Source organism: Sturnira hondurensis, unplaced genomic scaffold, assembly GCF_014824575.4.
Source record: "Sturnira hondurensis isolate 20B ecotype Veracruz unplaced genomic scaffold, ASM1482457v3 Scaffold0005493, whole genome shotgun sequence".
Classification (NCBI taxonomy): domain Eukaryota; kingdom Metazoa; phylum Chordata; class Mammalia; order Chiroptera; family Phyllostomidae; genus Sturnira; species Sturnira hondurensis.
The window spans coordinates 53,315-65,448 of NW_028078124.1; the positions used below are offsets into that span (position 1 = coordinate 53,315).

At 41.9% G+C, this 12,134-nt stretch overlaps 1 protein-coding gene across 1 annotated transcript; it reads right to left on the reverse strand.

Moving 5' to 3' along the window:
• Window positions 1-7,619: 7,619 nt before the first annotated feature.
• LOC118987900 (olfactory receptor 13-like) lies at window positions 7,620-8,576 on the reverse strand. Its single transcript, XM_037047247.1, has one exon. The coding sequence runs from the start codon at window positions 8,574-8,576 to the stop codon at window positions 7,620-7,622; it is 957 nt and encodes a 318-aa protein (XP_036903142.1).
• Window positions 8,577-12,134: the final 3,558 nt, after the last annotated feature.

Genomic DNA, 12,134 nt, shown 5'->3' on the forward strand with positions numbered 1-12,134 from the left:
TACTGACAGCCTATCGAATATTCAAGTCAAAGAAGATCCAAGTCCAGGACATTCGTGACTCCAAATTACCCTGAGTATGTCTTCAACAAAAATGATTGCATGTGGTCCCCAAAGCATGTACATAATTACATCCATGGACTAATTCTGTGCTACAGCCAGAATTATAGAGAACCAGATATGTGCCACCAGAAGTATCATACATAAATTGTGATAGATTTTTTAAATGTAATATATCAAAGAATTAATTTCACGCAATAGCGTTAATTGTAGCAACCCAGTGAATCCCACAATGAATCACACAATGAATGAGTCTGGAAACAGGAAGAAATCCAGGGGACCCTAACTATAGCCACCGAGGTTTACATACTTTTTGCAATGGATGTGAAAGTTTGTAAGTTGGAGATGTATTGAAATATTTGGCTACCATGCGGCAACTGGAAAGGAAAGTGTTGGAAGAAGCAGGATAATATAAGACTCCTTATACAGTGAAATAAAAAATTTCCAAAGAAAGTCGAAGCACAGGTGTACAATGTGATCTGAATTATATTTTGTAACATGAACATATTTACTCAATATTTGTATGTCTATTTACATACATCTGGGGAAATTTTATAAACATGAAACTGTTTATGCTGATTATCTCTAGAAAGAAGGATCATGGGGAAATTTACCTTTCATATACATTTTCTGCTTATATGGTTTTTTGTCATACACCCTGTGCATTAATGGGAAAAAATAAGACATTTCCACTGGGGAAAAGACCATGCTGTGACCTAGAACTGTAGCTGCACCTCATTGCTCCTCATTGGACAGTGAACCTCACACAGCCGGCCAAGAAATGTCAGAATAGGGGCAGGTTTTCTCAGAACTTCCAGTGGGAGAACTAAGTTGCTGCATCATGAGACACAGTAAGCAATCAACAGGAAGGAGACATTAAAAATCCAACCCATTTTTTACTATAGACTTTTTTCCTGAACTGTACTGATAGAAAAAAAGATCAAACTCTTCTATTGACTGAAATAGGTAAAGAAGGATGGCCCTGGCCAGTGTGGTTCTGAGGGCTGGGCGTCGTTCCACAAAGCAAAAGGTCAATGTTTTGATTCCTGGTCAGGGCACATGCCTGGGTTGCTAGTTTGGGCGCCAGTTGGGGTTCGTGGTCAGGGCACAGAGTGGAGGCAGCCAACCGATGTTTCTCTTTCACATTGATGTTTCTCTTCCTCTCTTTCTCTCTCTCTTTTCCTCTCTCTAAAAATAAATAAATAAATTTGTTTAAAAAGAGTAACAAAGGATCTAAAGTCAGGTGGAAAATTACCATTACACCCACCTAAATGTAAAAGAAAGCCCAGGCAAAGCAAAAGTCTGAGTTGCACAGATCAAAGACAGTGAGCTGTGCCATTCAGACAAGCACATTTCATTTCATTTTTTAGTTTTCTTATTGGNTAAGCAAAAGGTCAATGTTTTGATTCCTGGTCAGGGCACATGCCTGGGTTGCTAGTTTGGGCGCCAGTTGGGGTTCGTGGTCAGGGCACAGAGTGGAGGCAGCCAACCGATGTTTCTCTTTCACATTGATGTTTCTCTTCCTCTCTTTCTCTCTCTCTTTTCCTCTCTCTAAAAATAAATAAATAAATTTGATTAAAAAGAGTAAAAAAGGATCTAAAGTCAGGTGGAAAATTACCATTACACCCATCTAAATGTAAATGAAAGCCCAGGGAAAGCAAAAGTCTGAGTTGCACAGATCGAAGATAGTGAGCTGTGCCATTCAGACAAGCATATTTCATTGCATTTTTTAGTTTTCTTATTGGGAATACAGTTTCTGGGGATTTCAGTCAAAAAAACAGAAGCATGACAAAATAATGAAAACCAGTGCCTGTCAACACAGAATCAGAAGTGACAGGACACTGAGTAGTTATCTACTCCAGGATTTTCCATCAGTTTATAAGAAAACGCTTACTAGTGCATACCGTGCATCCCAAGCTCATGACAGCTGCCTCTTGCCCTTGACACTGCTTGAGGGAGGCATCCCAGACTCTGCCTCTGTGAATTCCTGTACTTACCTCCCTGTGGTTGACCCATGTGTTTGCCAGGACACATGTCTGATCCGAGTGCCTTGCAATCGCAAGTTTGAGAGACATGTGCTCTCTTNTGTCTTTAGAGCTAATGAGGACCTGGGAACCTGAAAAGACTAGCTCTCTTTCCAAGGGTGGTGCTTGAATGAGCCATGGGAGACCTCCAGGGGATGAAGCAAGGGTAAGAGCTTGAAGGGGACAGGCAGGCCAGCTCAGAGCAGGGCCTGGGATGGCCCCCTGGAGTGCAACAAAGGCCAAGCTCATGGGCTTCTCTGCATTTCCACTGCACCTGGGCCAGTGACTTAGGATAAAACATGGGTGCTTCAGCTATCAAATATGCAAGTCATTAGCATCCTCTTCCCAAATGATTAGAATTGACTAGTCAAAGTACATAATTAAAACAATGTGGGCTCATAGAGTTCTGCATACATTTTGGTAAGATATTTTTGAAAGACACAAGCAATTACTTAGAAAAAACTATTTGTAAATGGCAGGGACAAGTAAGGAGGCAAATAGAATTCTTAGTGAAACAACTTGTTTCATCTGAGGTGAATCACAGACAAACCACATGTTCTACAGGAGACAAGTACACTGTGTTACAGCTTTGTAGGAAGGTCAGGAAGGAACACCTCTGTCATGACCACTACTGATACACACAAGTTGTTGATCAGCTCATCTGTGAGCATGAGCAAAGTAGCAAAAGCCAGAATAACGTGAAAGCAACTCACTTTCCTTTTAAACATTGGCAATGGTCTTAGATGATGTTGCATCTAAAATTTCCCACGTCAAGAACCCAGGTAGGTTTTGTTTGTCTGTTTTATTAATTTGGTTTTTGCTTTATGTTTTATCTGAGAAAAAGCCTGGAGCAGATACAATAAACAGACAGGAATCTGAAATGAAAATATAAGTGACCACTGTAGCCACATATTGAAGAAAGATCAACGGTGCACAAAACAAGGGGGGAAGTTTCATGAATCTACCTTTCTGTTCTGCCATAGAGTGAAGTTTAGTGGGGATTGCAAAGATCAAGGTCCTTGAGGAAGGGTGAGAGCAGCCTGGTTAACAGTGTCCATCAGCCCAGCATTCAGATCATGAATCTTCAAGGTGGACGTGAAGAGTAGGAGTCTCTTAGTCTAAGCCTTTGTTTTCACCCATGAAATAGCGACAACGGGCATCTAAAGGGCAGGTGTGAGGAATACCGGCAATGAAATATACACAGACTGAGCTTTAAAGGGTGGATGTGAAGAATGAAGACCAATCACCTGGTAGATATAAGCTGTTAAATATGAGTTGTTATTAATAATATCAAAGAGACAACAAAAATCAAGGGGGGATCCAAGTCACTGGGATTAGAGAGCCAGTGAAATCATGGTAAATAATTTCAAATTGATCTTGCTTTCCTTTTTGGTTAATTTTCACTTAAAGTAAAAAGTACAACGTTATAATTTCATTTCTATTAATGTTTTCACATGCTATTTTTTAAAATTAAGTTTTCAAAGAAATTTAAAGAAATGTAGGAAATCTTTTAAGGAAAAGTCACTCCTGGACTGGAGAAGAAAATACAGGATTAAAACTCAAAAGGCAGTTCTGTCGCACAAACTATCCTAATGGGAGAGAGAGGGATGGAGAGAGAGGAGAGGGAGCACAACTACTGCATGAAAAGGGAGGGGGCAGATCTGGGGCACATAACACTGACACAAACAACAAGTGTGTCACACAGAGCGAGCGCCCTGGGCTGTCGTGTTGGGTGCTGCAGATTGGTCCGATGTTCATGCTGAGACATTATTTACCATCTCCAATAGTTACATTGACCCTAACAAGTACCATAATTTCAAAAACAAACCTGGAATCTGCACGCCTCAGGGTGGACTCAAATGCCAACTCTGCTCCCTATCACTCTCCGGGCATCTCTGCTACTCTGCTTCCACATCTGCAGAAACATGGAGAGCAGCAGACCACACCTCCTAAGAGAGCTGAGAGAATGACATGAATTAACTGACATAAGGCACTTAATAAGTGCCTAGAGATATATTAGGGATTTTAACAACCAGCATTGGAGAGAAACTTCTGGATCCAATAGCCATAAGGAAACAGATTACATGCTTAATATTTCTGCACGAAAAAAAAGACCAGATAGAGAATCTTAATGGCGACAGACTCTGGGTTTGACCTGTAAGAGTAAGTCACTTGGCTTCTGGACAAGTGAAGCGTGGGGCCTGTCTGGTGAGACAGTGTTCCCGTGAATCTGCAGGGACAAGCAGGAAACAGGATGGGGAGGGAAGATCAGAGTCAGGGCAAGCAAACCACCTATCTGTGACTGCGGGAGGTGTGGGGTGTTCATTGCAGGAAGTGGCACCTGGGTCTAGTGGTACCTGGGTCAACTGACCCCGAGAGTCTTGGAAGCTCTGTAGCCAGATCACATTCTGCATGGGTGGCTGGGTGATTCCACCTCTCTGACACTGTCATGGCCAAGTCAGGAGCTGCCAGCCACCTGAGGATGACCAGGAGAGTCCTAGAGGGTTAGAGGCATCAGGGCCACACCATGGTCAGAGGAAGCAGCCCCTGGTGATGTCCTCAGGTCCCTGGTTGTGGAGACAGGCCTAGGACCACACATGCAAGGCATTTTTTCACCAACACTTAAAGCCAGTCACTTCATTCACCCCCTTTCCCATCTCCCACCTGCAAACCACTCCTCAGGGCCAATGAGCATTCACTACTTACAGTGGTATAATCTATGTTCTGTTCTCCAAACATGGCCTTGGACTTAGAGGAAACCTCACAGAGGGGGAAAGAAAAGGGATTGAATCTCCTATGAAGGGGATTCCTTGGGAGTGAAGCCCAGACACAGCTCTCATGGGAGAACTTGATGATTGACTTGCTTTTACCAGTGAAGGCCTTTTTTCTATCTTCACTGGAACCCACTTCCCTCCCCACAGATGCAGAGGATGATTCAGGGACAGACCCTGGGGATTTAGCTTCACTCACACTCTAGCCAGAGAGATTGAAAGGCTTTGCTACCCTCCTGTGGTGGTGAACCAGTGAGGGCATGTCTCGTGTCCAAGCATTTTGCTCTCTCAGTACTCCAGGGGAATTGGTGTGTGTTCATATGGGAGGTGTGAGTGTGAATGTGTGCATGTTTGGGATTGGGTGAGGCCAGGATGTATCTAAAATATGCAAGCCCTGGCATAGAAAAGAAAAATTCAGCCATAAGTTCCTTTTTCTCAATATTTATTTTATCAGTCTTAAATTGCTCTACTCTTAATTCTTCCTGTTAATTGTGGATGTGAGTCTGTGATTTCTTGATCTCTCCTAGTAGGGGCCTCAGGAACTCTGTTTAGACACTATCTCGGAGAAATTGTTACCTCCCAATGAGAACACGTGACTTCCAAATAATCACTGTGCATTGTTCACACATATTTTTGACCTGGTGGTTTAAGACATACTTCTCCCTCAATTTTCTGTAGTTTGCCCTCCATTTCAAACGTCTCCAGATTTCTGAGCCAAATTTTTCTTCCTTCTTCATGGGTTAAAGCCCACAGCTAACACGAAAATTTAATCTCTTTCTCTCTCACTGATAATGTTTTACGATTGCAAAGTTCTTCCCATTCCAACTCCCTAAGTGTATCTTAGTTCAGTTCTCTACACAATCTTAGTTCTGAAACTGTGTTGGAAAGAGCCCTACACAATAACAGCAGTATGTTTAATCTACTGGTGAGCAGAAAACATATTATAGTATGTAAGATGAAAAAAAATTTTTTCTTAAAATAATCTGTGTCCAACTGAGTCTCTGCCACTCGCCTCCGTATTCCCCAGCACACACTGTCTGCGCCAGTCAAAACCTCCTCCCCAATACTACCACTCTTGAAATTGTTATTTCTCGTCACGAGTCCTTCTCATCCTTTCATCACCCACCTGAGTTCAGACACACTCTCTGCCCATCACAGAGCTCCGAGAGCCCTCTTCAGTTGGCTCAGCTGGAGCTGGACTCCCTGTGCTGGCAGACTGAATCCCATTATTGTAATGCTCTTCACAGTTTTGCTGAACTCACTTTTTTTTACTTAATATTCTCACATTGTTCATCTTTCCTATATTTTACAAGCAAAACAAGATTATTATAGAAAAACAAATTTCACCCATCAATACCCAGAGAGAGTTAACAATAATGATTTGGTGCATTTTCATTCAGATATGCATAATTACCATTTTAATTCTTTAAGAAAATTTTTAAATCCTTACCTGAGGATACCTTCATTGATTTTTGAGAGAGGGGAAGGAGCAGAGAGAGAAGCATCCATCAGCTGCCTCACAAACACACGATGACTGGGGACTGGACACACAACATTTTGGTGTAGGGGATGATGCTCCAACCAACTGAGCCACCCAGTCAGGGCACCACATGGATTTCTTTTGATGAGGACAATACAATGGCATTTAACACAGCTGACAGTGGGTATGAAGAGGTGTCATGGTTTATCGTCTTTTTAAAAAATTTTTGCTGCTAATTTTTGAAACACTTAAGTATTTCCCTTTGATGCAATTTAAGTATTCAGGTTTAATTTAGAGTATAATTTGAGAACAGTTTTGAAAAAGTCTCTATATACCCTTCCCACTCCTTCTTAACTATACTCTATCGCTTCATAATTGTGTTGGAGTTTTATACTAAAAGGTTATTTAACTCACCTCACATCTCTTAATTTAGAGAGTAAATTATTACTGATAATTTATAGCCTCCTATCAATGGTCAAACAGTCATCACAGCAATTACACAGTCTGATCTTATTTGTGAGAATGTTCTCAGTTTTCGTCATCTCCCATAGGAGTGAAGTGACCAAATCAATGAGAGAAAACAGTAATTCTGCCAAGGACTCTCAGCTATGTCCATACTGCCTTCTTCCTCTCATCACCACCATCCAAGATCTCCACCTACACTGCAAAGGCAGAGAAACACAGCAGCAGAGAAAGTTCCAATGTGTCTCTGTGTTTCACCTGACATCCTTCAGGGTTCTGTTCTTGGTGTTAGTTCCATCAGAGTTACACCATTAATCTTCTTTCCTCTGAAGTCCTGGATCCTGCTCTTCCTAATTTAAGTTATTGATGCCTCAGAAAACATCACTCTCATAGACATATGCAGGAAAACGACCAAATATTTTCAATGTAGACCCATTTTTTAAAATGACCATTGCCAAATTAAAAATATTTCAATAATTGCTATGTAATTGGTCTCAACTCCTATATTTTACATATTCTACCAATATCTTGGTTTATTCAGTAAAATTTTGTCTACATATCCTGATTATGAAATATATAAACTTATTTCATCTTATTCACAATATCCCTCATGACCATATTACAAGTGTATGCACGAAGCAGAGAAGTGGTAGAAGAACTCATTTCCTTCTGCAGCATCCTTGTAGAGAGGCAGCAAAATGGGCTTCCTCAGGAGAGAGTCACAGGAGAATTTCAAGAACAGGAAAAGGATGCCCTAGGCCTAGAGCATGTCTCTGTATTCCTGTGCACATATTGGGTAAGGAGACACATTGGGTTTCTTTACACTCAGTTATTTTTTATCAGTGAGGCTCTCATGAAGGTCTCTCCTTTCAGTCTCCTTCTCAGAGCATCTTTGACTTCTCTGTTCCTCAGACTGTAGATCATGGGATTCAGCATGGGATTAAAAAGGCTGTGAAACAGGAGGAGGTAGTTATTTTGCTCCTGAGAGTCCCCATGTTGGGGTCCAACATACAAAATAATGCCTGTACCATAAAAGAGCCCCACTACACATAGATGGGAGGAGCAGGTGGAGAAAGCTTTCCAGCGCCCCTCTCTTGACTTGATCTTCAGGATGGCATGTAGAATGTGACCGTAGGAAAATACAATTGGGAACAGTGGTCCGACCATCATCAACACCACCCCAGCCACAATCACAGCCTCGTTAAGGTGTGTATCTGCACAGGCGAGTTTGAGAACAGCTAGTAGCTCACAGAAAAAGTGATTCACTTTCTGGGGCCCACAGAAGGGCAACCGTAAGAGTAACACCATATCTACAAGGGTCAGGAGGACTGCTAAAGTCCAGGAAGTCACTGCCAGGGTGAGGCAGACTCCCCAACTCATGATGGTAGAATACCGAAGGGGCAGGCAGATGGCAACGTACCTGTCGTAGGACATCACCACCAGGAGAAGACATTCGGTGGCAGCAAAAATCAAGAAGAGAAAGGTCTGTGTCATGCAGCCAACAAAGGAAATGGGCTGGGCTGGCCTCAGGAGGTTGACCAGCATCTGGGGCACTGTGTTGCAAGCATAGGCTATGTCAACAGTGGCTAGGTGGGAGAGGAAGAAGTACATGGGGGTGTGCAGTCGGGAGTCGAGTGAGATGAGCCCCAGGATGATCCCATTGCCCAGCAGGGTGAAGGTGAACAACAGGGAGAAGACACCAAACAGGAGCACCCGCATCCTTGGACTGAGCAGGAAGCCCACTAGGAGGAACTCTGTGACAGAAGTCTGGTTGCCCCCCATTTTTCTGGGAAGAAAGAAAGGAGAGTGCTCATCAAGTCTAAGTATCCAAGGTAAGAGTTTAAAATCGTAGACCTGTGTGTGTCATGTATGTCATTTTTTCTTCCCTCAGAAAACATCTACAGTGACACTTCTTACCTGTTCATCAATTACTAAGTGAGTACTATCTATACATGGCAAATGACACAGAAGGTAATTTTTTCACCTTGAGAAATTAAATGCCAGTTTTCTATTACACTGTTCCATGAATCTTACCTTTATTTCCAAAGTTCCACCACAGTTAATAACACATTAACATGCCTGCTCTGGACACTTTCAGAGTAGAAACTCAGTGGACACTTTCCTCAGTCAGCACAACACCTTCGGAGGTCTGACTGAGAGCAGTCCGGATTCCCAGTGCAAACACAGCCACCGTGAGGAGGGGGCTGTGGGCCTGCATCTGCACACACACACACACACACACACACACACACACACACACATACACACACACACACACACATGAGGGTGTGAAAAATGACTTGGAGCCTGTGAAAGATCCTTCAATCAGGCGATTGCACAGATTTGCTCATTCATAAGATGACTTATTGGTAACCCTTGTAATTTTTACTGGCAGCATCATCTTGAATTAAGTTGAGAGCCTAGCAGGCAGACTGCCACACTTTAGCTGCATTTAAGAGAGAGAACTTTGTCTTTTGACTTTTGTACTCAAAGATGTTCTACTCTCATCATGCTGTTTCATGGTGAGATATTACCCATCACACACTTAACCCTATATGAATATTCATACTCTATGCCTGTGTGTGGAAAAAGTATATGGTATATATATATATACCATATATATAAACCAACATATATATATAGTCCCCTACAAAGTTACATGCACATTCTTATAATTATACTATTATTATATGCAAGGGTGCAGACTACTTGTTACTTTCTATATTATTTTCTAGTCTCCTTCACTAGGAAAATGCTGGTTCTATGATTTCTTGTTGGGTCATGGCCTGGGATTTAAAATTACTGATCAATAGCCAAGGCTAGAGCCTAAGCTCTAACTATATACTCATATCCTTAGAACTTTAAATATATTTTAGAGCTTGACTCTAATAGGACAATATTATTCACCATGGACCTTTACTTTCTGTGGTTTATCAATCTTTAGGGAAGAACTTATCTGAGGATGGGAATTCGGAGGTTTCACTTGTAACTATTAACCCACTGCTTTTGGTTCCTTGTCTGTCTGACTACATATTCTTCTTCAGTTCCAGCAGCCATCTGAGTTTCACTAAAATAAGGATTTCGTAAAAATCCACAATTGTGGTCCTTTATGAGTTCTCCATTCAAATTTTCTCATAAGTTAATATTTGCAAGGTTTGATGAGCAACAGTGTGAAAGTTTCACCCTGTTTCAAAGGAAGAATCCGAATTCACAGCAGTAACCTTGGCAGATGATTTTATCGTAGTCCAAGAAATAACATCACAACAGTTGGAATCACCTTGGTGAAGAAAGCTGGTTGCTTTAGTAGGACCAAGCTCTATGTCAGTGAGTGCTTTAACTCAGAGATTTGGATTCCCATGTTATGGGAGAAGGTGAGCAAGAAAAATGCTCAGGTCTCTTCCAACTATAGGACTCATTGGCCCTAAATGTATAGAAAAGTGTTAGCCATTTTTGTTTCAGGTTTGTTGCCACATTTGGGGAGAAAGAAGACAGCAATGCTATTTCTAAAATGTCCTATAATGAATTACACAATAAACTTAAGCAGAAGGACCAGTGACTGCTATCTCATCTTCCTCCTTTCTGCTAAAGTTGCTACAACACAAAATAAAATCTCACAGACATTTACTGAATATATTCCATGTTCATCCACACATCCTGGCTGAGGACATACAAGACAATTTCTACCTGCTGGTGTAAAGAACTTGCTTGGAGTTACAGGTCTGTTAAAATGACTCAAAAGATGATAATTCTCACATTCAAATAACTCACCAAATGGAAGTTCACTGTCAAATATAAAACCTTCAGGGCACTCTTCTGTAACAACCTACTTTTCTGGTCAATTATGTCATGAAAACATGACTGAGTTTCATGGGACAATAGAAACACTTGAAAGCAACTCTCTCAAACAGCTAATATATCTGATAATTTAAACAAAGAATTTTATACTAAATGTATCAAGGTAAAGATCCATATTAGAAGTATCTAAACAAGATGGTGACAGAGATGATCCTATTAGCTAAGTCTGTACATAGCAAATGCCTTCAGTTGACAAATGATAACAATTCTGTTCTGCACTGTGATTCCTCATCACAGCCTGAGTGAATTTAAATAAGGACAAAGACTGGACAACATATGAAACTTACCACAGACTTACAGCTAAAATCAAGAAGACCAGCTGAATGTGACCTGGGTGGAGCAAAAACACACTAATATAGAGAAAATATCTGTGAGTCAGTGTTGAAGTTGCCATCTCATAAGCACCTCTGAGGAGAAAAGGTGCTGGAAGAAGAAGACATGAGTTGTTCTCTGCTCCACTCCACCACCTCTCCATATAGTTCTGAATGTTTGGTGTAGAGATGGATAAAGACCCACCAGGAACACCGCCATCAGCTCCATTCCAGGGGAAAGGGGTTCTCCAGGGACTAATATCTGGTGTTCTCCACAGGGACACCTGTGACAAGACACTGGGCATGATGGTTCCTTCACTCACTGTGGGGTCCATGTTCACCCATGTAGAAGCTCTAGAATGATTTCTGGGACTCTTTCACACATTACAGTGACCACACCTTGCATTCATTATGGCTCAAGAACTCAATTTCCCCACCTACTAACAATCCAAAAAGAGTAGGTGGTTCACAGGGAAGCTGAGGCCCATAGGTTTTTCCCATGTTTTAGTCTTGTCTGAGTTTTGTCTCACATCTGCCTGGAACATGTATCCTCTGTAATTTTTCTCTTTGAAAATATGGGAACTCAACAGGGAACAGATAGCATACTGGTGTAGTATGAGAGTAGAAGCTTCCATACAACACAATGGTTACAAGGATACTGGGAAACTACAACAATAAGCACAGAGCTCTTAGATGAACTAGCAGAAGTGTGTGAGGCTGCTATTTCTACAGTTCAAGGGCACAGGTCAGAGGCTAGGTGATTAGATTCCAGAAGGTCAGAGGATTCTTTGTTCAGACTTGACCCTATGAGGTGAAGGGGTACCTCAGTGGCACAGTGGCCCCAGCAGGGAATGACAGGGCTGGCTCTGGGAAGCTGAGTAACTAAGGCTGGTCAGGGAGGCCTCTGTGGCCAGTTCCAAGAGCTGCTGGGCAAGGCTGACAAGAAAGGGAGGCAGACAGAAAGGAGCAAGGTCCTTTTCCCTGCTCCAGGCTCCCAGTTTACTTTAGAGATCCCGACCTGCACAGTGTAAGCAATTGGAATCCCCTGAAAGCAATAATCTGCCCTGGCTGGTGTGGTTCACTAGGTTATAGCATCATCCCATAAACAGAAAAGTCCTGGTCAGAGCACACACTGTATTTAGGTTGAGGGTTTATTCCCAGTCAACACACATAC